Source organism: Tarenaya hassleriana, unplaced genomic scaffold (genome assembly GCF_000463585.1).
Source record: "Tarenaya hassleriana unplaced genomic scaffold, ASM46358v1 Cleome3, whole genome shotgun sequence".
Taxonomy (NCBI): domain Eukaryota; kingdom Viridiplantae; phylum Streptophyta; class Magnoliopsida; order Brassicales; family Cleomaceae; genus Tarenaya; species Tarenaya hassleriana.
In genome coordinates this window covers 2,361,255-2,383,188 of record NW_010966177.1, presented here as the reverse complement: position 1 = coordinate 2,383,188, position 21,934 = coordinate 2,361,255, and the positions used below count along the sequence as shown (strand labels likewise).

The window sequence follows — 21,934 nt, the reverse complement described above, 5'->3', positions numbered from 1 at the left end:
CCGCTCTGACAGTTTTTTTCTAGGATTCGGTTCTTTCGTTTTCCAAAAATAGCCATGTACATATTTTTGTTTGATCCAATTTGATTTGATTAATTATATTATACAAAATAAAATATATTTCATTTCGAATTCGCGAAATCAAAGACCGAACGTCTCTATTTTTGCCATAATTATCTTGCCGTTTGGTTGGCAGAACAAATCTAAAAATTCGGATATTAGATCAAAAGATCTTTCGTAATCCCAACCAAATCTGACAAAAAAAATTAATAATTAATTAATTATTTTTTTATATTTGTGACTCGTGAGAAAGGAGGTTCAGTGAAAGCTTTCGGAACATTCGTTTTGAGGGAGAAGAGTGAAAAACCCGAGGACATTCATCAATGGCGAAACATGAAGAATCGGCTGTCCCGATATTCTCGTCTCTCGATCCTGTTTACGGCGAAGGATCTCACCTCGCTGAAGCCCAGCGTCGTTTCGATGTTCTGAAGGCCAAGTTCAATGAGGTCTTCGGTGATTCTCCCCAGGTTTTTGCTCGCTCTCCAGGTAATTTTTTTTTGACAGTACTTATCTGGATTGTCTGTTTGGATGAGGAGAAAACGACGGAGAGTGAGTGGAGAATTCTGGGTTTATTTCTGTTGGATCACGTAAAATGGAGACTTGGTTGAGAGAACTAAGCGAGATGATCTCTGGGCATCTCTTTCCTTGTGGGGCTTTGGATCACCGTACGGAATTTCTTGATTTTGGTGGATTGATTATGATGCTTGGTATAGATGTTGAACTTTGTTATTCCGAGAAAGCGTCGGAACATGACAGAGAATCTAGGTTGTTCTGTTGGATCCTCGTCTTTGTTCTGGTAGTGCGATCGAGAAAACAAAATCAAAGTGCCTTCTAATTTCTTGGATTGATTTTGAAAACCCTGTATAGATGCTAAAGCTGTTGCTTCGAATGATCGAATACAGGGAGAGTGAATCTGATCGGAGAGCACATTGACTACGAAGGATACTCGGTGCTGCCAATGGCCATTAGGCAGGATACGATTATAGCCATACGCAAACGCGAGACACAAGAGGGTCAACATCAGCTCCGGATTGCAAATGTTAATGAAAAGTACTCCATGTGCACTTATCCCGCTGATCCTGACCAGGTTATATCGGCTTTTCTGATCGATAATGCTACATAGTCTGTGTCGTCTCATCATTGTTATTTCGGGTTCTGGAATTTGGTTGAAGCTGTAGAAATCTATGTATTGTTTTGATCTGATTGTTGCTATGCTCATGGGTTTCACAGGAGATTGACTTAAAGAATCACAAATGGGGTCATTACTTCATTTGTGGGTGAGTGGCTCAGTTTTGGTGTCCAGTTTCCATCAACATTCAAAAGATATCGCTTTTGTTAAGTGCTTACAGTTTCTATTTTACAGCTACAAAGGGTTCCATGAATATGCGAAGTCAAAAGGCGTGGATCTTGGTTCTCCAGTTGGACTTGATGTCCTCGTCGATGGAATAGTTCCTACGGGTATGGGTTCCCGTATTCTAATTAGATGCATCATAAAAACGAGCATGACTTCCCTTTTACCCTGAATAGTTGGCTGCTTTTCTTTGCTTTAGGTTCTGGCCTATCAAGCTCTGCTGCATTTGTTTGTTCATCAACAATTGCTATAATGGCTGTGTTTAGTCAGAACTTTGCGAAGGTTTTTTCACATTCATTATTTACTTGATCAGTGGAATTCCGTAACTTTCTTCTTAACTGTAGAATCAGTCAAGTTTCTTGTATTCTGACCGATGCATCTTGGTTTGCCTTTGCTTTCGATTTCTTGCAGAAAGAACTTGCCCAACTTACTTGTGAATGTGAGCGACACATCGGAACACAGTCTGGGGGAATGGACCAGGTCAAACTACGGGTTTCTCTTCTTTTGTCTGTGTTTCTACTGCCTTTATTGAGCAAGTGAGCGCAAAAATTACTCATCTTAGCTCATGGATTGATCTCAACCATTGTCCCAGGCAATCTCCGTAATGGCTAAAAATGGCTTTGCTGAGCTTATTGACTTCAATCCTGTTCGAGCAACTGATGTGAAGCTCCCTGATGGAGGGAGCTTTGTAATAGCTCATTCCCTGGCAGAATCTCAAAAGGCAGTCACTGCTGCTACAAATTACAACAACCGAGTTGTTGAATGCCGACTTGCTTCTGTAAGTCCTAGCATAAATCTTCTGCTGCATTATCTTCACTCTGTTTTCCATTCTTCTTGGCTAATTGGTCACGCATGATTCCATCTATCATGTGGTTTTGGAATCTCAGATCATATTAGGTATAAAACTTGGAATGGAACCGAAGGAAGCAGTAACGAAAGTGAAGACTCTTTCTGATGTGGAAGGATTATGTGTGTCATTCGCCGGTGATCGTGGCTCGTCTGATCCTGTTCTTGCTGTTAAGGTATTCATCCAACTCGCTCTGCAAAAAACCCGAAGAGTTTGATGTTTTTTCTATTGTCTGTCTGTTCCATGCAATGGGTAAGTTTTCAAATATTTGGGTTTTTTTTTCTTTTCTTTTACATTGCAGGAATTTTTGAAGGAAGAACCATATACTGCTGAGGAGATCGAGAAAATCATTGAGGAGAAACTGCCATCAGTCTTGGGCAATGATCCAACTTCTTTAGCTGTACTTAACGCTGCCAAGCATTTCAAATTGCATCAGGTAAAATGATCATAATTGGCTTGCAATCGACAAAATATCACTTCGTCCAGAACAAATCAAAGCTTTTGTACAGTTTTGCAATGCTCTTTCTATTCTTCATAGGGTATTCTATTCGTTAGTGATTCTGTAAATTACTGAGTGTTTGTTGTATCTATTCGTTTGAACTAACACATACACATTCCATATCTCTCGTAATTCTTCTGATCATCACTAGAGAGCTGCACACGTGTATTCTGAAGCTCGAAGAGTACACGCTTTCAAGGACACCGTGTATTCAACACTAAGGTAAACTTGTTTAGTCCCCTTGGCTTTTTCACAACTTTTGTCATGGATCTTTTTAGGTTCAAGAAAAACTCCACAAGGTTATGACCCTTAACCCTAAAAATTTACACTCTTGCAGCGATGAAGACAAGTTAAAGAAACTCGGTGATCTCATGAACGAAAGCCATTACAGCTGCAGCGTATTATATGAATGCAGGTGAATACATACACATGCAGACACAGACTCACATGAAGTTTGTCCAACATAAATTCAATTTTATGTCCCCCTCGTTTGGAACTTGTGTTTTGCAGTTGCCCGGAACTGGAAGAACTGGTGAATGTATGCAGAGAAAATGGAGCTCTCGGGGCAAGGCTGACTGGAGCTGGATGGGGCGGTTGCGCTGTTGCTCTTGTGAAAGAGCCCTCTGCTTCTCGGTTCATCACCTCCGTGAAGGTACCACAATGACCCATCTTTTAAGGCTTTGGTTTTGGTTTCTCCTGCTAATATCATGGATTTAGAACCTAAAAATAACAGAAAAATAGCATTAGCTGATGCATATGATCTACAGAAAGTTTCTATTTTCTGGCCCTTTTTTCTTTCGGGTAATGTCTATTTCTCTCCTTTTCTGCAAAGAGGAGGAATAAACTTTGAATACACTTGACATGAAAGTTTTGATATGGGAAAACAAAACAAAAAACGCAGGAGGAGTTCTATGGGAAGAGGGTAGAGAAAGGTGTGGTGAAGGAGGAAGACATGGAGCAGTATCTCTTTGCCTCCAAGCCTTCAAGTGGGGCTGCCATCTTCAAGTTTTAACTCTCTCTGTCTCTCTTTCATCTTTCTTCTCTTTCATCCTTCACTGCCATCAACAAAAGGTGTATGTACGGTCCTTCTCCTCTTGTTGACTGATAAGGATGTCTTTTTTTCCCCTTTTCTTTGCTCATTTATTTGTCTTTGGAACCCTATTTAAGTGGATCTTTGTGCATTGAATAAAACCATATTGAACCCGAGACCTAACTGATCAAGTCATTTAAGGTTCAATTCTGACTTTCGGATCTATGGTTTATGAAATCAGCAGATCTTTTCAGAGGCAAAATTCTAACCATTCAAAAAATCATCAGTCTAGAAGATCTACACGGAATTTAACCACTTAGAGAAACAACTTATTACAAACATATGATATGTACCCTCTTTTGTCATGAAAACTCAAGCTGCAGGTTTCTGTGTCCTAATTTCCCTAATACCAATTTACACAGTCAACCAAACCAACTCACACCAAAATGCCCAAATGTCAAAACATCACACACACAAAATCACACTTCAACTACCTCCTCCGCCGCCACACCCGACCATGTAATGATCTGACAACTGCTGTGAGCAAACCGGCATTTTCTTACAATGCTTGTTGTCTTCCCGGATCCTCCAGCAAGCCCTCGTCGTCTTCTTGGTTTTGTTGTCATCAAATTGATCGGTCTTGTGCAACTGAGAAGCGTGCACAATCGATAACTGGATTCTGCCAAGGGGTCTCTGATATCCATTGCTGAGGCTCTTCATGAAATCCATCTCCACGGATTCCATGTCTGAAGAATTCACCTTTCCAGACTGTAAGCCCCAGTAGAACACCATGTTTGGCTGCTTAACCTCCATCTCTGCATACTCTGCTGGGTTCGGGTCACATATTCCATACACTTCCTCTAGCTGCATTGTCATATAAGAGGTATAAAGATACCGGCTTTAAAAAGGCAATAGCATCTGCGTACGTTTTTGTTCTAGAGATGTGGAATAATACAGAGCAGAACAATGATGAAAGCACCTTGATCAGAAGACGGCGGAAACGTGACTTCACCCATCCAACCCAATAACCAAACTCATCCTGAGTTGGTACCAAGAGGTGTATTTTGACAAACCATGTGTACTTCTTCGCATATGGAAAAGGCTCAAACAAGTTCTGCCAGTTAAAGTCAGGGTTCAAGCAATCCTGCATTCAACATCAGATGGGTCAAAGACTCAAGCCAATGAAGCTAAAGCTTAAAGTTAAAGAGACATTGTATAAAACCAGAAGTTGAAAAAAAAAAAACATGCCCAGAAACCTGCAATCCGTTGGATAGATATGCTAGGGTTCTTTTTAGTGAAAAATCGAGAAAGTAAAAGCTCACCTTTGTCAAATTATGCCCTCGGAGAAACTCTGCCCTTATTTTATAGTACGTACTCCGAGTTATGTTGGAATTGCAGTATTGGTGTGCACCACATGGCAATTGGATGGGCATTAAGCCTGGAGGATATCCAACAGCGGGGTAATTTCCATCTCGCAGCCTCACTGGCCTAGGCCATTGCCAGTATGCAAATGTACTGAAAAAATTTGCCAGAAGGGCCCCCAAAGTAGCGATTGGGTAACACTGACACACGAAACCAGCGAGAATAGCCATATGTACTCCCCCTAGGAATCCATTCAACTGAGACAGCAAAAGATCATATCGCATTGAAATTATGCATCGATGTAGAATTTCTCAGTTATGAGCTATGAAACTCAATTAGCACTCACGTTACCGTATACTCCTCGCCTCTTTGCCCATAACTTGACACATCGCAGCAAAGATTGGAATTTCTACGACAAGAATGGAGTGCTCAACAAAGAAAAATTCAACCATCAAGTTGTACTGAAGATGCGTAAAAAGTTGTTAAACATCATGGAATATAGTATCACCATTACCTCCAATACTGGAACCAGCTGAATAATGCATTTATTTGCACGAACTCCAGACAAGCTTTTCCAACTCGTCTCATCAATGTTCCTCAGAAAGAAAGGATTGAGCACATTCACATTCTGCAGTACACATGCTCAAGAAGTTGATACTCACAAGTCACAACTATGCTTTCTCCAAAGGAATGTAACCAGAATTTAGAGTAAATACTGAGAACGCACATCTGGGACGGTTAATACTTTAAGCTGAGCATATGGAAGATCGATCAAGATTCCATCAAACTTGAAGCGGATGAGAGGAACTTTGGCATCTTTAACACAGTGGATCTCAGAAACTTCTGGTCTACTTTTGAGCATGTTACGCAAAACAACGAAAAAATCCTCCTGCATGCATGAGACAACCCACCTCAGACCTGTCTCAAAGTATTTTTTTAATGATTTGATAGACTAGGTGAACTCACAGCTATGGTGGCAAAGAAAGGACCAACACAGAGAGCATCAAGGTCTGACTCAGAACCATGGACCTGTAAATGAGAGAGATAATACATAATAGTTAATCAAAACATAATGAACGGATGGTAAAGTATTCTTTGATATCATTTTCTTTACTCTTTAGGTTTTCAAGTTACTTCTTGTTGTATGATTTAAATGATGAAACTTGAAACAAAGGCCTGTTTGAATTTGTTCAGAACAAACTTTGTAAGGCTAAGAGAGTTCAATGGCTAAGAGAGTTCATGAGACGTTATACATGAAATTTGTAAGGGAGCAGCTTTAATAAAAGATAATTACCCCAAGGCCATAAGAACCATAAGCTATTACGGTCGCGCTGGTGGCTGCAATCTGATGTTTTGGAAGACGACGTTGCCAAGCAACTTTCTTGACCCATTTCAAAACTATCTGCCCATTGACTCGTGTAAATCACCGCTTAAATTACTCCATAAGCTTGAAAAATGCTCATACAAACATGCAATCAAATGAGAGAAAAGGTTGCCATTCATCCTCAAGCTCAAAGAGGTCATGGAATGAACAACATCCAGGCTAAGAATCGTAACCATTCTCAAGCGTGACAAGAAATGCGAGACAACGCTTGTGACGTTTAAACACACAAGACAAAAGAACTGAACCCAAGCAAGACAACATGATTCCAGCAATCCAGCAAGAACTCTACGATTGAACATTCATGGAAGAAAAGATAAAACCATCAATGTGATTATGAATGTACCCTTTTTAGCTTCTCGATAATAGCCCTTCTTCTGTTCTCCTCCTCCAGAGACGGAATCAGTCCTTCGTTGACCATAAGCTACCACCGACAAACACAATCATCAAGCAGCCCAAATCAAAGGAACCAATATCATCTCTGACACGCGAAATATCACGGACAAATGGGTAGACATTGTTTACCCGACGAAGCAAAATCGAGCTTTCTTCTTCCATCGGAGCCATAGGAGGAGGAAAACCCAATGACGCGACCAAAGCCGAAACGTGCGGAACAAGAACCCCACCGCGAGGCGCGAAGCAAGGGTTTATCGCGCCAAACGGGTAGCGGGCAAATCCTGAATCAGGGTTCAAAGAGAAATGATCGGAGAAAAAGCGGCGATGATCGAAGTCGGAGAAGACATGAACATTTTGGCGGTTGGCATAATCCGCCATACAAAATGAAAGAAAAACAGCCAAAAGATTTTTTTCCTAGAAAATTTATCCCTTCTATCTCTCTTTTTCTCTCTGTCTTTTCCCAGAAATTTTTTCCCTTGTTTTCCGGGAAACTCGCAGAAAATCTTGGTGGCAAGAAAATTGAGCGACTCCCCCTATGATTCTATTTCTTATATCCTCTGTGACCTCTCCGCCTCGCCTCTTCTCTTTTTAAATTTGAGAAGGCTAAAATCATCTACCTCCAGGTGTACAAAGTAAGCCGATGAAATGAATCCACGTGTCATAAATGTAGGCCTTGATTGGTTGAAGGTCAAGCTGGGGATGACGGGGACTCACGATTTTGACGCGAAATTCGAGTGTGCCGCCACGTCGGCATCTACTTTCATGCTTTCTCAAACTGGACCCAAATTTGTTATTAATTACAAATTCACCCCATTTAGATCAATGCTTATAATTACAATACAATAACGAGTACAATATATCATATCATATAATATGGGTACCTATTATTAGTGTATTTGATTTGGTTGTTTATTTTTATAACCCCACATACATAACATATATCTGCAAATTGCCCCATTTTTTAAAAAAAATCTTAGATACAGAGAAGATACAATTGTAAAATTACCGAGAATGAAATAAAAATGCATTTATAAAACCCTATTCAATGATTGCTCATTATTTTATTTCTTCGATCTCAATCTTTTCATGCTTCTAAATCAATGATTTTTTTTTTCCAAAATAAAATCTAAACCCACAATTTATTTCAGAAACCCATATCACACAGAAGAGAAGAACACAAAAAAAAGGCGGAGAATCAATCAGAGGGTACAGCCACAGAGCAAGAAGTAGCAACAGAGCATGGCGACAAGAGCGAGAGACTCAACGATGGTGACGAAGCTCCACAAGACGTCGTCGATTATGGAGAAACCAGACATCCTCAGACTCGACAGGCTCAGGTACGAGAAATCCACCTCCGGCCACCGGAAAATCCATGATGACGTCAGGTACGACGGCAGATCCATCGAAACCCACCTGAAAGATGACATCAGCAGCCGCGTCTCTGTTCTCTTCCTCCGTCGCCGGATTCCGCCTCCGTGTTTGTTTACTGTTCAAGAATTTCGGGGGTTCTCTCTTTTTGTTATCTTTCTCGGCTCTTCTTCGTCTGTGAAAAAGGATAATTTTTTGTAATTATGATTTTTCTTCATTTATGATGTGACTCTTGTTTGACAAGTGGGGTTTATTCGGTGGTCAGTGTCAATTAATTTCCATGTTTCATGTATTTTGATATGAAAATATCATAAATTGCATGAAAACTTTAAAGTAAAGTAATTCATTGAACTTTTTAATTATTATTTTTTGTCTCCACAACCGTAGCTAATTAATTAATATATTGAAAAAACATACAACAAGGCTTTCAAATTTGGGTTCCATTTTGTTTTTAATATGAAAAAACAGGAGGAGGCGAAAATTGACAAAAAAAAGAAGGAAAATAAACGAAATTTGGGTTTTGGTTTTGTTTTTTAGTTTACACATTTATATGATGATATTTTAAAAAAATATCGTCGGAATATAATTATATATGGGTCTCTTTTGTGGTCGTCCACATCTGGTTTCAACCTTTTTTTCTTTCTTAATTTTGTTTTTAGTTTGGTGGTCCAAAGACAATACATGACGTCCACGTGCTTCATATGATGATTTCTTTTGAGGCCCAATGGGCCTCATCCAAATCTTTCTTCACTCTCTCCCTAATCAATTATTAATCTTACGGCCCATCAAGCCCATGAAGTTCAATATTTAAAAATTTTGACATACTGATATTTTAATATATATATATATATATATATATATCTAAATCTGTTCTGTCATATATCACACAGAGGAATTCTTAGAACTCTATAAAGTGTTATGTATTTTTTTCTTTCAAAAATTGAATATGTAGATTTGTACAGTGTTTTGATGTTGTTATGTGTTTATTTGACTAAAGTTTATTTCGTGTTAAAAATATTAAGAAATAAATGGATTTCGTTGACGTTCAATTCGTTTTGAATTTTAATTTTGAGAACTGAAAAAAAAAAAAAAACTAGAGTTGGATCCGAACGAATGCTAATGTCGGTGGCACAGCCCTCTGGAGCTTGCCGACAGCTCCGAAGACCGAATCTAAGGAACGCGTTATTCTCACGTGACACTTCCACTGGAATTAACATGCACCCTCCCGCATGGAATCTAAGCTCTTTCGCAAACTCCACCGGTTTGTAATTAAAGCTTGAGATTTATTTGGGTGACACGTCATTTTCATGCCAATTCCATGCGGCGGTTCATACCATAATTCCTGTGTATAAAGTCACAGATCCAGTGGTCTAGAATTGCTGATTCCGTATAAATCTTTTTTTTTCAGACTATATGTATAATATGTATGTGTGTATATATATATTATATCCCCATTGAATTCTGTATTTATTTGTTTTATGATTACGTAAGTTCAATATTCACTGAACTTGTGAATCTCACACTGATACGAGGCTTCTATCTGCCTGGAAAATTGGCGTCGGGGGATCGATCGAACCAGACTGTCTGAATCCCACCTTTGATCGAATCGAAGAACGAGTCCTGTTTCGCCTTCCCCATGGAATTCTCCAGAATCGTCGCTCTCAGATAGATCTGGTACGAAGACCTAGGCAGATTACCAAAATCTTCGGCATTTGATTTGAGAGTAGAGTTGCCTCCGATTTCAGTTTGCATCCGTCTCCTTCTCTCGCTCGATCGTCCTTTTTCTGGCCAAAAATGGAGATTTCTGGACCTGTTACACCTGGACAGGTAGTCTCCTTGGAGCGACATGCTTACTGTTTCTCCTCGTTTGAGGTTCATCTGCGTCGGATCTTGTTTGATTTAAGAGTTTGAGCGCTTGTTTCCGAGAATCGCGGTTCTCCTGTCGATTTATTGCAAGTATGCTTGCGATTGTGTTGTTCATATTTGCAGGTCTCGGTTTTGCTGGGATTTCTGCCGGTCTTATTAGCTTGGTTATACTCCGAGTATCTGCATTATGGCAAGAATTCTGCCTCCGCCAAAGCGTGAGTTGATTTGAGCTCTTGTACTTGTACGATGAAGTTAGTTCAAGTTTGTCTTGACATTGGGGTTTGTCTGCTCTCAACGTCAGTAGGCTGTCCGATGTCAATTTAGTGGAAATATCAAAGGATCTGGTGAAAACTGATGATGATAAAGCTCTGTTACTGGAAGGAGGAAGTCTTCAGTCAGGTTCTCCTAGAGCCAGGGCCTCGCCCATTCCTTCTCCTATCCTCAGGTTACTAAAAGGGTTCCATTAGTTTTTCGAAGCAACCTATGATTTGTCTGCTGTTCTCTTACATGCTTATGTCTGGTTCTGGACAGGTTCTTCCTTTTGGATGAGTCCTTCTTAGTTGAGAACCGGCTTACTCTTAGAGCATTGTGAGTCTTGGATTCATATGGCAAGAATTCCAATAAACGTATTTGGGAGTTTCATATTTCTGATATCTTAAAACCCACAATGTCTATGCCTTCTGCAGAGTGGAATTCATGGTGCTTTTGGCGTACTATTACATATGTGACCGCACAGATGTTTTCAACTCCTCCAAGAAGGTGGTGGTGATATCTTTTTTAGTTCTTGCTATATAAGTTATGGTTATGTTGCAGCATAATATTTACAAATTCTTCTGAACATCTTGCTAGGTTCTAAGTAGTATGGAAAACAAAGGACCCCATAAGATTTTGGTTTGAGATGTTATGATAAATTATTGCTGCTGGTGTTTGGTTTACCCATCTATGCTTCCATGTTTCTGATTGGCTTCTCTATTTTGTTGTTTTTTTATTGCATGTTAATGCAGAGCTACAACCGGGATCTCTTTCTGTTCCTGTACTTCCTTCTCATCATAGCTTCCGCATTAACTTCTTTCAAGATACATAATGATAAATCGGCTTTCTCTGGGAAGTCCATCATGTACTTGAATAGGCATCAAACAGAGGAATGGAAAGGCTGGATGCAGGTTTGTTTTTACATATATGATAAAGACTTCCCCTATCGATTTGTTATATGTTTGTTGACACATCTGGTAGAAACTAGGGAGATATTTTCACTAATTCATACTGTTTTATTCTTCATGTGCATTCATCTGCCTTTGCCTTATTATTGCCCTATTTTCGTGTCTTGTAGGTCTTGTTTTTGATGTACCACTACTTTGCTGCTTCAGAAATCTATAATGCAATCCGTATTTTTATTGCCGCCTATGTGTGGATGACTGGATTTGGAAACTTTTCTTACTACTACATCCGCAAAGACTTTAGTCTTGCAAGGTTTGCACAGGTGGGGCCTCTAGGCTCAAGGGTCTTCTTATTTCTTAGCCGTTCCCTACTTGAGATCTTAACATAATTTTTGTTCAACAGATGATGTGGCGGCTAAATTTTTTGGTCATTTTCTGCTGCATTATCCTCAACAACAGTTACATGTTATACTACATATGTCCAATGCACACCCTGTTCACTCTAATGGTCTATGGAGCACTTGGTATTCTGAACAAGTTCAATGAGTTTGGTTCAGTCATCGCTGCCAAAATCGTTGCTTGCTTCCTAGTGGTTATCCTCATATGGGAAGTTCCTGGGGTTTTTGAATGGGTTTGGAGTCCATTTACTTTCTTCATGGGTGAGCCACTATCCAGATCTTGTGTTTTCTACTAAAAGAATGTGCTTATGAGACGATGACTCAATCAAACGGCTCAAAATTGCAGGTTACACTGACCCAGCAAAACCACAGTTGCCTCTCTTGCATGAGTGGCATTTCCGTTCAGGCCTCGATCGGTACATATGGATTATCGGGATGATATATGCATATTACCATCCAACTGTAAGTTTTCTTTATGCTTAATTATCTTGATTACCTTTTATCTTCATATTGACTCATTTCTCGAATGGTTGGTTTATAGATAATCATAAATCATCCTCCATTTCTTTGATGTGTCTCTTAATATAAGGTTGAAAGATGGATGGAAAAGTTGGAGGAAGCTGAAGTGAAGTCCAGGGTAGCAATCAAAACAACTGTGGCGCTGATAGCATTAACGGTAAAACAAATCCCCACCCCACTTCCTGTCCTAACGAATGAAATCTGACATTTCTGTTCTTCCACCTAATCTGGCTCTTGTTTTCATGAAACCTTTAGGTGGGATTTTTCTGGTACGAGTATATATACAAACTGGACAAGCTCACTTACAACAAATACCATCCTTACACCTCATGGATTCCGATAACGTATTTCACTTCCCGTTTAAAGCTATATATGCTGGAAATTTTCGATCTCGACTAACTTGTATGAGTCTCTTCTTACTTGCCAGAGTTTATATATGCCTCCGAAACATCACCCAGTCTTTCCGCAGCTACAGTTTGACCCTTCTCGCGTAAGGCATCTTTCAATCAATTGGATTCTTGCTCATGTGATCTGGCATTTCAGTTCCTTTTGAGTATGGCATTTCTCTCGGTTCTTTTTATAGGTGGCTTGGGAAGATAACACTGGAGACATATATCTCCCAGTTTCATATATGGCTGAGGTACTATCAAATCCTATTTGCGGATGTTTATGAATTTATTATCAAAGGAAGACTTACCCATCTCGTCTTCTCAAAACCCGCAGAACGGGAGTTCCTGATGGTCAACCCAAGTTGTTGCTTTCTCTCATCCCCGAGTACCCGCTGCTGAACTTCATGCTCACTTCTTCGGTTTACATCGCGGTAAGAAATTCCCTTCTCCGAAAATCACCAACGTTCTTTCAAATCCGGAAAGATATTATGATCTGTTTTGCCCTGCCGCTGATTTAGAGTCGGTATATATCAGATTTCCTACAGGCTATTTGAGCTGACAAACACTCTGAAAGTGGCGTTTGTGCCGGCAAAGGACAACAAAAGGCTGATGCACAACTTCGTCTCAGCAGCTATAATCTCCACTTGTTTGTACTTCTTGTCGTTTGTTCTGCTCAGAGTCCCCCAGATGCTGGTTAGTTAAATAATCCTCTCGATCTCTTTTTGACATCATTGGATCAACGCCAATGGAAGCCAAACTCGTTCATGCAGATAATCCTATTTTGTTCTCTCTCTCTCTCTCTCTCTCTCTCTCTTTTACATTCTTATTTTGAGTTCTTTACCATTCGACAGTTCTAAATGTGTCTGAATCTGGAACGCATCCACGCAAAGTGAAGGAAGGGAGCCCCCCCCCAAAAAAAAGGTAAGACAAATTCATTGCCACGCGTATGTGATTTCGGGCAGATAAGTGAGCTTAGAGAACACAAGAGTTAGACAAAAGTGAGTTTGGTGATGTCTCTGTATAAATTTTTTAAAAAAAAAGGTGACTCAAACATATCCATTACATGAGGTGAGATTATCCTCCCCCCCCCCCTGTCTGAATCATGAACATCTGTTATATATCCATTACGTAGTGATTCACTGTTTAATAATGGCTTGCTTCCAAGAATCTTTCATTTTAAGCATTTTATCCAATAAATGCGAAAAATATTGAGCGTAACCTTTCTATCTTAAAAACAAAAAACAAAAAAAGAGCAAGTGAAGCATTAAGCTGCAAAAAGGAAGAAAGAAATGGTTGAAATGCTACAGCTCCAAAATTGTTGGAGCTCAAACATATCATAGGATCTTGTAGATGAAACCAACCAGCTTCTGCTTACTCTGTCTTTGTCATCTCCAATCCAAACTCGAGGATCCTTCAGAATATGTGCACAATGTCGTACGCAAATCTATTCAATAAGTGTCAAAGAAACCAGCATATGGAACCGAAAACCCATACTGACGACGAAAAATCAAGATCTGGAGAAATCATAAATAAAAACTAAAATTTTCGTATAAAACGTTATGGCTTCAATAATTTTTAAGAAGTTGAACGTATCATATATATGCGTGTGTGTGTGTGTGTGATGTGTGCGCAAAAACAAGAAGTTCCTGTTAAGATTCAGATTAAGGATACGTCCAGAACAGCACAAAGGACTGCGAAAAAAAAACAGCAGGAAGAACAATATCAGTTAGACTTTTGTCCGAAATCCATATGAAGAAAAAAAGTCGGAGAATATGAGCACTAATCATACATTACTTAACAAACTGCTAATCACAACACTCATACTAGTTTATGTCCCTTAATGTAGTTTACTAAAACACAATCAACCTTTTGCTTACTTCCTTCAACGAGTGAAAAACTAGCAGAGAAACATGATATCTATGCCTTAACTGGATCAACAAAAAGGATGTGTGTATGCCCATGTTCATGTTCATGTGCAACTTACATTGATTATTGTCAACCTTTTCCAAATTTCCAAAACCCTAATCCGAAACTAATCACAATAATCTACACATAGAGATGACATCCATCAACACCACTTTCACAGATTTCCCTTAGAGTTTTGCCACTGGTTCTGCTAATTTTGCCTTCCAACCATGGGTGGGTATTAACGTTTGGCTAGTCTTGTTTCCCCTTTTTTTTTGTGAATGTTCATAGTTTTGATTTGAGACTACTAGACAATACTATGACAATTATGAAACTGAGACAGCAAGAATTTAGATGATGCAACTTCGTTTGGGTATGAAGTCAATTACCATGAGGCCACCAAGGAAGCCATCAAAGAGAACCCGGTTCCAAGAATCGAAGTACGTGTTGGCCAAGAATCCCGCCTTGGCTAAGAGCCCGACCGACGTAATTGACATCAGGAGGACGTAAAATACGAAACCCGTCAAGCCTGTGAATCCCAGTATTCCAGCAATAACGCCACCGATAATTGACAAAAACGTCCGGCTGCAAATATATAACCAAGTAACAAAGCTCCAGTGTTGTAATAAACAAGAAGCTAGAGCACCAACCGACATCAGGTAATAAGAAACAGCAAATTTCCTTCTTGAAACATATACCGATTTGTACCGAATCTGACCTGTTTTGTAAGATTCTCAAGTTGTTCTGCATATTCTCTGCACTGAAGGTCTGGATCTCGCTCATGGCGTCCTTTGATCTCTTCTCAGATGAACCTGAATCGTTGTGTCCACCCATTGAGATAGCACCAATCTAAAGACAAACCGCCATTAACATTCATCATCATCATGCTTCGTAAACAAAAAGCGATCGAATCCGAATTCAAACTTGCTTTTTTGCCTGCTTAAAAACATTTAGCTTGTGACTTCTTATGAACATCTAAACTCGAAATAGTTGCTCAAGTCTAATCAATCACTAAAAAGAAGTCGCATAACCAGAAAAAAGACAAGATCGCACCCGAAATCGCGATCGAGTTGGGATACGGGAAGCAGCATGAAGAAATAAATCATCGAAAATTCGAGCTTGAAAACAATGGATTCAATCAACCACACAGATGTATCGATTGAATAAGCAAAATTCAACATTGCAGAAATATCAACAGGAAAAAACACCCAGAAGAAGAAATTGCGCGACGACTTTGGCGGAGATTGGGACGAATCTGGTAACAGATCCGTGTATCATTAACTCAACCTCAGAAACAAAACCAATCTCAACGAAACCCAGAAACGACGAGAGAAATCTGAAATTCGAAGAGAGGTTGGGATCCACAACGAGAAAAATTCGACTCACCTGAGAAGTTCTCCGAGCAGACAAAAAAAAGAATTGTAGATCTGCGATAAAAAGAGAGATTTATATCTTCGCCTCTAGTTATATTTTGAAGCCGTTCATGAAAACTGACCCAGAACACTTGAAAACTACCAAATACTTCCCATAACTTCTGATATTGCAAAAAGCCCCCCAATTTGTACGGACACGGTGTCGTTTCGGTCACATGGAATTATAAATTTATAAGGACCTCGCTTCCTTCTCCGCCCGGATCGTCGTCACCTTCGTCGCCGGTTTCTTCCACAGTTCCAAATGCGCTTGACCTTTTAAGCTGAGTAAAACCTCCACAAAACCCTAATTGCTTGATTTAATTTACCGAAAGTATCCTCTTTAAACCACTTCCTGGGTTTCTTCACTGAGTTCTGGTGAATTTTCGAGCTTGAGCAGCGTGGTCCTGCTATCATCCCTCTAGAGAAGAGCGTTCCTTGTGATTTAGATTTTAACAGCTTCGAATTTCTTAATTTCTGGAAAAGGGTTTCGCTTAGATTGTTTATAATCGGTTTCTAGGATTCTGTGCTTCAAATCTGCGGAGGTTTCGAACTTTTTTTTGTTGTTCTGATGTACTTGAGAGAAGGATGCTCCTTGCTGTTGAAAGTTCAGAAGCCCTCGATTCCTTTTGTCCTCAACACAAATCTCAATGGGAACTTCCTTCGAGACGGTCCAAACCCTGCAGAGATCAAAGAAACCGATGTGGTGAAGAGGCTGAGACAAGAATCATGCGTGCCCTTAGCTTTGCAATTCTTCAAATCAATAGCGAATTCGAACATCTTCAAGCACACGCCTTTGACATACCATGTCATGATCAGGAAACTTGCAGGTGATGGCCAGATAGACAGTGTTCAATATCTTTTGCAGCAAATGAAACTGGAAGGGTTCTTGTGTTCTGAAGACTTGTTCATCAGTGTCATTAGTGCATACCGGCAAGTGGGTTTGGCCGAACAAGCTCTGGAGATGTTCTATCGGATACGGGAATTCGGGTGTGATCCTTCGGTTAAGATATATAACCATGTTTTGGATACTCTGCTTGGTGAGAATAGGATTCAGATGATCTATCCGGTATATAGAAACATGAAGAGAGATGGATTTGAGCCGAATGTCTTCACATATAATATACTTCTCAAGGCATTGTGTAAGAACAACAAGGTGGATGGTGCTCAGAAGTTGCTGCAGGAGATGTCGAATAAAGGGTGTTCCCCTGATGCTGTGAGCTACACCACTGTGATTTCATCCATGTGTATGCTTGGTATGGTGAAGGAGGCAAGGGAGCTTGCTGCAAGATTTGAACCTATTGTGAGTGTTTACAATGCTTTGATCAATGGGTTATGTAAAAATAATGAATTTCAAGAAGCATTTGGCTTGATGAGAGAGATGTCAGAGAAGGGGGTCCTTCCTAATGTTATATCGTACTCAACGCTTATCAATTCTCTTTGCGATTCTGGAAACATTGAGCTCTCTCTATCGCTTTTGGCTCAGATGATGAAACGGGGATGTGAGCCAAATGTTCATACACTGAGTTCTCTGGTGAAGGGTTGTTTTGTAACGGGTAAGATCCTTGATGCGCTCGACTTCTGGAACCGATTGATTAGAGAAGGTTTGGAACCAAATGTCGTGGCTTATAACACCATGATACAAGGGTTTTGCTTGTATGGCCATATGGACAAGGCTCTATCTATCATTACACGTATGGAAGAGAACCGACATTCTCCAAACATCAGGACATACAGCTCTCTTATTGCGGGGTTTGCTAAAGCAGGTAGTTTGGAGGGTGCAGCTTCCATATGGAATAAGATGCTAACAAATGGATGCTGCCCCAATATTGTTGCCTATACAAGCATGGTGCAAGTTCTTTGTAAGCATTCCAAGTTCAAAGAAGCTCTTTCTCTCATAGAGAACATGTCAGAGGAGCGTTGGTCTCATGCTGTGGCTGCGTTTAATGCATTGATCAAGGGTTTATGTGAAGCTGGGAGATTAGATTGGGCAGAGAAAGTTTTCAGAGAAATGGAGCAGAAATATCGGTGTTTGCCCAACATTACAACGTATAACGAGATACTGGATGGATTCTTGAGGGGAAACAGAATCAAAGAAGCTTATGATCTTAGCCGAGAAATCTCCATGAGAGGCATGGAATGGAGTCTACCGACATACAATACACTTTTGCATGGATTCTGCAGCAATGGTGTGCCAGCACTAGCTTTGCAGATAGCAGGGAAAATGCTGGTGGATGGTAAATCTCCGGATGGTATAACATACAATATGATCATCCTTGCATACTGTAAACAAGGCAGAGCCGATATTGCGACCTGTACATTGGACCGAGTTTCTTATGGAGGAGGAAACTGGCGACCTGATGTGATTTCATACACTAATCTGATATGGGGTCTCTGCAAATCTTCTGGTATAGATGAGGCTGTGATTCTTCTCGAGAGGATGATGCGTGAAGGGGTTTTCCCAAATATTGCCACTTGGAATGTGATAGTTCATTGCTTGTTTGACAAGTTAGGTCAGATCAGCCCTGTCCATGGCATCCTGGATGAGATCCTTAGCCAAGACCAGTTGAACAGTGACTCAAACCAGACATGTGAAGGAACTGATAGGATACTACAAGCAGAACAGACAAGACATGTTTGAGCACAAGCTGTTTGTTGTGAAGCTCTACATCTGAAAGAAACACTCAGAAAACTGACGTGAGTTTCTGCCAAAAACAGCGTTTGGAGGTCGTAGAGATTGAAGAAGGGAGAATTGGGTTTTCTTTATTTACATAAAGGAGAATAAAGGGTACCAAAATTTAGCCGGGGAATTCTCAGGCCATTATGAAGGAAGGTTAGGGTACAATAAAAGAGCAGCCACAAAGGTCACAGTTCTTGTTTTTCCCATGGAAAACTTTGAACATGAAGAAGAGAAGAGAAGATGTATGTCTATACAAAACCCTCTGCAGTTTCGAATCTTGAAATGGCGGCTTCTACTACATCAAGAATACAGCTTTTTATCATTGCCTCTTTTCCCTTCTCCCTTCTCTTGCTGTTGTTACTGCTAGCAACTGGTGCCAGCACTGTTGCCAGTTTCCTCTGTCAGATTTCCGACAACTTCATGAACACTGCTTTTCAGAATTTACATCTTAAACCCATCGGATTCAGAAATTTTACAACAGTATCCAATACAAGGATCAGAGATTTGGGTTGGTCACACAAGGAACAATCTTGCCATTGAAAAAACATCATAATCTACTTTGTCACACGAGAAACAAAACACTACCCATCAGAGAATCATAACCTCTCAAAACGAAAACATGTTCTTGAGCTTTACAAACACAAATATGTACACAAGGTAGCATTAAACCTGAGATTTGTTCCATGTCCACGGGGTTTCCACTTTCAAACCTTAGTTACATGATGCTATTGTGCTACGAAACGCATATGCTGAGAACCATAACGGCAGAGATGAGCTTCCCTTGACAGAAAACATCTCTTTCCACAACTTACTCCTCCTTTGATACAACAAAACCTGTTTATGAGTAGCCAAGAAGAGATATTCACCAGTTTGGCATATAGGAAAGATGCCTGGAACCAACCCTTTGATACACCTTAGACTAATCCTATCGATGACAACCCAAATTCCATTCTCGTAATCCTGCATCTTCCAAATCATCATCCATCCATCCGAGATTTGGATCACAGACAAACACCCATCAGATTCCAAGAGATAAACCCGGTTACCATCCCCGCATCTGATCTCATCCGGTAACAGAACTTTTCTCCAGGCATCGTGTTCAAGATCAAGTGCAAGTATATAACACAAACTACCCATCAGCCAGTGAAGCATCCCATTGACAAACACGACCTGGTTCTTGTTCATGTGAGTGAAGCAGCATTCGTCTTGCAAGGAAACGAATTTCCTCCATTTGTTGGATTCTGAATCAAACACCAAACATTTGAAGGTCCCATCGGGCCTCTGACCAAAAGATCGGTGATAACCCGCTAAGACGACATTGAACTTTTGCCTTGTCAGGTCACAAGCCAAGCCAACAAGAGTAGCCTCACCATCAGGGTAGAACCTTGTTACTGGCCTCTCTCGGCTCTTAGGCAATAGCCGAACCTCTCTGGTCGATGGATTGCAGACATAATACACATCCTTTTCAGGAATGCTAGAGCAACACAACAAACCGTTACACGAAGCCCTAACCCTAACCCTATCTCTCAGAAAATCCAATGAGAACTCGGAGACACCCCTCAAATTGCCCACACAGATTAAGCTAGATTTCGTTCCCGAAGAATCCGACACCTCTGCCACTAGCATTTGCTCCTTCACAGACACTCCATTGTACAATCGAGTGAAATATTTCTCGGAAGACAATCTGTGCCAATGCTTGCAAACGGATTTGAACCGAAAGAGGGATTTAACAGGCAATCTGACCAGAATTTGAAGAACAACCTCATCGGGAAAGAAAACGCCATTTCGATTATCCATGAATCTACTTCCCAAATCCCAGATGGAAAAAACTAAAAATTCGTCGTCTTACAGCATCCGATTAACACCAAAATCCACGCAACTCTGAATCAAGAAAAGAAAAAATTGGATCATACGGGGCGCGGCTATTCGCTCTCCGTCGAAGAGGATGTTAGGCTCCGATAATGGAGCTAAAGCATGAATCGAATACAAAGAGAAAGAGAAGAAATGTTGTGGATTCTGGGCAAAGGAATTTGATGAAAACGAGAAAACAGACGAACGTGCAATCGCGCGAGAGATGACGATCGGGAAGAAGAAGAAGCGCACGCCTTATTTACCAAGGCCCTCCAGATGAATCAATTCCACAATTAAAAAAGCCCAGCCCATTAAATAGTTACGGCCCAAATATAAAATGCACCTTATATTTTTTTTTCATAAATTCGTTAAAATTCTGAAGAAGATTAAACTTATGTTATATGTTTTGGAATGTGATTTTTAATATCTTTCCTCTTCTTTGTATTCGATTCTGATTATTTCGGATTTGTAATTTGTGATTTTCTTTGAACATTTAATTTGAAGTTTTTCTTTATGTGTATATATACATGGTTTTGTAACCTGAAGTTCTCACACACTAACCCAACAATTTTACTTGCGTGTGTTCAATGTTTTAAGCAAGAGAATCAGGGGATGCCACTTGTTGACACTTTTTCACTTTTTTTTAACATCATAATTATATAAATAATAATATCATGAATTTAACCAAATTACGAAAAAAAAAATACTAACCGCAAGGACGTATGGTAAGGAACGGTCAAAGACAAAAGACAGACGTATCTACACAGCATATCAAATCCCATTTGATTAAATATATTATATAACATAATATAAGAATAAGAAAAAAACAAAAAAAAAATAGTTTAAGGGAAAAGCCACATAAGATCCTCATGCAGGGCATATTCCACTCATCCTCCATGGCTTTCTTAGGAGATAAAAACACCTTGAAGAGCTTCAAACTCAACACCAGAGCCAGCAATTTCCCAAAGGAATTTGAGGAGAGGTGAAGGGAATGGTGACAGAAGCCGTGAGAGCCAAGGCAGAGATCTGCCATGGCGACAAGAACTGCAGAGACAAGTTCAGTTCTTGGCTGTCTGAAACCGGTTTGCCAAACAAGCTCTTGACTTTCCACGAGATCGAGGAGTGCGGGCGCGTGAAAGAAACGGGTTTCGTCTGGATAAAGCAGAGGAAGAAGCCGGAAGAGGAAAAGGAGCTGAGGTTCGAGAACGTTGCGGTGTGTTTGGAAGAGGAAGTGAGCGCGTTCTTGGAGCCAAACAAGATCAAGAACCTGCGAGGGGTGAAGGCGAAGGAGTTGTGGGTGTGGATATCGCTCTGCGAGGTTCAGGTTAGCCGGAGCTCGAGCCGGATCACCTTCAAGACCCATGCCGGTTTTTCCAAATCTTTCCCTTTATCACTCTTCGGTGTTCAAACGATTAATACGCAGCAGCAAGATGATGACAAGCAACAACAGGTGCAGCACAAGTTCAGCA

At 40.2% G+C, this 21,934-nt stretch overlaps 8 protein-coding genes across 11 annotated transcripts in view; 4 read left to right on the top strand and 4 right to left on the bottom strand.

Moving 5' to 3' along the window:
* The first annotated feature begins 305 nt into the window (after positions 1 to 305).
* LOC104818876 (galactokinase) lies at positions 306 to 3,967 on the top strand. Its single transcript, XM_010548661.1, has 13 exons — positions 306 to 543; positions 960 to 1,144; positions 1,288 to 1,334; positions 1,421 to 1,515; positions 1,608 to 1,690; positions 1,820 to 1,888; positions 2,001 to 2,186; positions 2,296 to 2,430; positions 2,557 to 2,691; positions 2,906 to 2,976; positions 3,092 to 3,169; positions 3,265 to 3,406; positions 3,656 to 3,967. Exons 1-13 carry the CDS (start codon positions 381 to 383, stop codon positions 3,764 to 3,766), a joined length of 1,500 nt encoding a protein of 499 aa, XP_010546963.1. The 5' UTR covers positions 306 to 380; the 3' UTR covers positions 3,767 to 3,967.
* A 104-nt stretch (positions 3,968 to 4,071) lies between these two features.
* Positions 4,072 to 7,480, bottom strand: LOC104818875 (nuclear poly(A) polymerase 3). Its single transcript, XM_010548660.2, has 10 exons — positions 7,053 to 7,480; positions 6,874 to 6,951; positions 6,441 to 6,548; positions 6,113 to 6,175; positions 5,874 to 6,035; positions 5,661 to 5,774; positions 5,493 to 5,555; positions 5,107 to 5,403; positions 4,764 to 4,928; positions 4,072 to 4,648 (listed from the first exon to the last, which is right to left on the bottom strand). The coding sequence occupies exons 1-10, from the start codon at positions 7,299 to 7,301 to the stop codon at positions 4,271 to 4,273; spliced, it is 1,677 nt and encodes a 558-aa protein (XP_010546962.1). The 5' UTR covers positions 7,302 to 7,480; the 3' UTR covers positions 4,072 to 4,270.
* A 489-nt stretch (positions 7,481 to 7,969) lies between these two features.
* LOC109116907 lies at positions 7,970 to 8,571 on the bottom strand. The gene has a single exon (XM_019203177.1). The coding sequence runs from the start codon at positions 8,348 to 8,350 to the stop codon at positions 8,123 to 8,125; it is 228 nt and encodes a 75-aa protein (XP_019058722.1). The 5' UTR covers positions 8,351 to 8,571; the 3' UTR covers positions 7,970 to 8,122.
* Positions 8,572 to 9,759: 1,188 nt separating this feature from the next.
* Positions 9,760 to 13,540, top strand: LOC104818874 (protein REDUCED WALL ACETYLATION 2). 2 transcript variants are annotated; one of them, XM_010548658.2, is made up of 16 exons: positions 9,760 to 10,118; positions 10,281 to 10,372; positions 10,462 to 10,602; positions 10,689 to 10,745; positions 10,844 to 10,916; positions 11,162 to 11,320; positions 11,488 to 11,637; positions 11,718 to 11,973; positions 12,059 to 12,174; positions 12,302 to 12,388; positions 12,487 to 12,575; positions 12,659 to 12,721; positions 12,815 to 12,871; positions 12,955 to 13,051; positions 13,155 to 13,313; positions 13,472 to 13,540. In XM_010548658.2, exons 1-16 carry the CDS (start codon positions 10,086 to 10,088, stop codon positions 13,475 to 13,477), a joined length of 1,635 nt encoding a protein of 544 aa, XP_010546960.1. In that variant the 5' UTR covers positions 9,760 to 10,085; the 3' UTR covers positions 13,478 to 13,540. The 2 variants fall into 2 exon arrangements, with proteins under 2 accessions (XP_010546960.1, XP_010546959.1); XM_010548657.2 differs by having other exon boundaries at positions 10,459 to 10,602.
* Positions 13,541 to 13,720: 180 nt separating this feature from the next.
* LOC104818873 (ER membrane protein complex subunit 6) lies at positions 13,721 to 15,997 on the bottom strand. Its single transcript, XM_010548656.1, has 5 exons — positions 15,912 to 15,997; positions 15,244 to 15,374; positions 14,915 to 15,110; positions 14,292 to 14,311; positions 13,721 to 14,064 (listed from the first exon to the last, which is right to left on the bottom strand). Exons 2-5 carry the CDS (start codon positions 15,357 to 15,359, stop codon positions 14,034 to 14,036), a joined length of 363 nt encoding a protein of 120 aa, XP_010546958.1. The 5' UTR covers positions 15,360 to 15,374; positions 15,912 to 15,997; the 3' UTR covers positions 13,721 to 14,033.
* A 99-nt stretch (positions 15,998 to 16,096) lies between these two features.
* Positions 16,097 to 19,058, top strand: LOC104818868 (pentatricopeptide repeat-containing protein At3g48810). 2 transcript variants are annotated; one of them, XM_010548651.1, is made up of 2 exons: positions 16,097 to 17,237; positions 17,421 to 19,058. In XM_010548651.1, the coding sequence occupies exons 1-2, from the start codon at positions 16,506 to 16,508 to the stop codon at positions 18,573 to 18,575; spliced, it is 1,887 nt and encodes a 628-aa protein (XP_010546953.1). In that variant the 5' UTR covers positions 16,097 to 16,505; the 3' UTR covers positions 18,576 to 19,058. The 2 variants fall into 2 exon arrangements, with proteins under 2 accessions (XP_010546953.1, XP_010546952.1); XM_010548650.1 differs by having other exon boundaries at positions 16,097 to 19,058.
* LOC104818869 (F-box protein At5g49610) lies at positions 18,975 to 20,692 on the bottom strand. Its single transcript, XM_010548652.2, has one exon. The coding sequence runs from the start codon at positions 20,409 to 20,411 to the stop codon at positions 19,326 to 19,328; it is 1,086 nt and encodes a 361-aa protein (XP_010546954.1). The 5' UTR covers positions 20,412 to 20,692; the 3' UTR covers positions 18,975 to 19,325.
* Positions 20,693 to 21,237: 545 nt separating this feature from the next.
* The window catches only part of LOC104818870, a 1,045-nt gene continuing 348 nt past the window's right edge, over positions 21,238 to 21,934 (top strand). The window contains exon 1 of one of the 2 annotated variants that reach the window (XM_010548653.1): positions 21,238 to 21,929. In XM_010548653.1, the coding sequence (XP_010546955.1) occupies positions 21,457 to 21,929 (473 nt within the window). In that variant the 5' untranslated portion in view covers positions 21,238 to 21,456. The other variant, XM_010548654.1, reaches the window with a different exon arrangement.

Bases quoted from the DNA above. Each gene is read 5' to 3' on its own strand.
- LOC104818876 (XM_010548661.1), top strand. From the start codon at position 381: ATGGCGAAACATGAAGAATCGGCTGTCCCGATATTCTCGTCTCTCGAT. The intron at 1,335-1,420 runs GTGAGTGGCTCA...TCTATTTTACAG, and splicing joins GGTCATTACTTCATTTGTGG to CTACAAAGGGTTCCATGAAT. The intron at 1,691-1,819 runs GTTTTTTCACAT...GATTTCTTGCAG, and splicing joins TTAGTCAGAACTTTGCGAAG to AAAGAACTTGCCCAACTTAC.
- LOC104818875 (XM_010548660.2), bottom strand. From the start codon at position 7,301: ATGGCGGATTATGCCAACCGCCAAAATGTTCATGTCTTCTCCGACTTC. The intron at 6,952-7,052 runs GTAAACAATGTC...TGTCGGTGGTAG, and splicing joins GCTCGATTTTGCTTCGTCGG to CTTATGGTCAACGAAGGACT. The intron at 5,556-5,660 runs GTAATGGTGATA...TTCTTGTCGTAG, and splicing joins AGCTGGTTCCAGTATTGGAG to AAATTCCAATCTTTGCTGCG.
- LOC109116907 (XM_019203177.1), bottom strand. From the start codon at position 8,350: ATGTCATCTTTCAGGTGGGTTTCGATGGATCTGCCGTCGTACCTGACG.
- LOC104818874 (XM_010548657.2), top strand. From the start codon at position 10,086: ATGGAGATTTCTGGACCTGTTACACCTGGACAG. The intron at 10,917-11,161 runs GTGGTGGTGATA...ATGTTAATGCAG, and splicing joins TTTTCAACTCCTCCAAGAAG to AGCTACAACCGGGATCTCTT. The intron at 11,638-11,717 runs GTGGGGCCTCTA...TTTGTTCAACAG, and splicing joins GTCTTGCAAGGTTTGCACAG to ATGATGTGGCGGCTAAATTT.
- LOC104818873 (XM_010548656.1), bottom strand. From the start codon at position 15,359: ATGGGTGGACACAACGATTCAGGTTCATCTGAGAAGAGATCAAAGGAC. The intron at 15,111-15,243 runs GTCAGATTCGGT...ATATATTTGCAG, and splicing joins TTGAGAATCTTACAAAACAG to CCGGACGTTTTTGTCAATTA. The intron at 14,312-14,914 runs GTAATTGACTTC...TTTTTTTCGCAG, and splicing joins GCTTCCTTGGTGGCCTCATG to TCCTTTGTGCTGTTCTGGAC.
- LOC104818868 (XM_010548650.1), top strand. From the start codon at position 16,506: ATGTACTTGAGAGAAGGATGCTCCTTGCTGTTGAAAGTTCAGAAGCCC.
- LOC104818869 (XM_010548652.2), bottom strand. From the start codon at position 20,411: ATGGATAATCGAAATGGCGTTTTCTTTCCCGATGAGGTTGTTCTTCAA.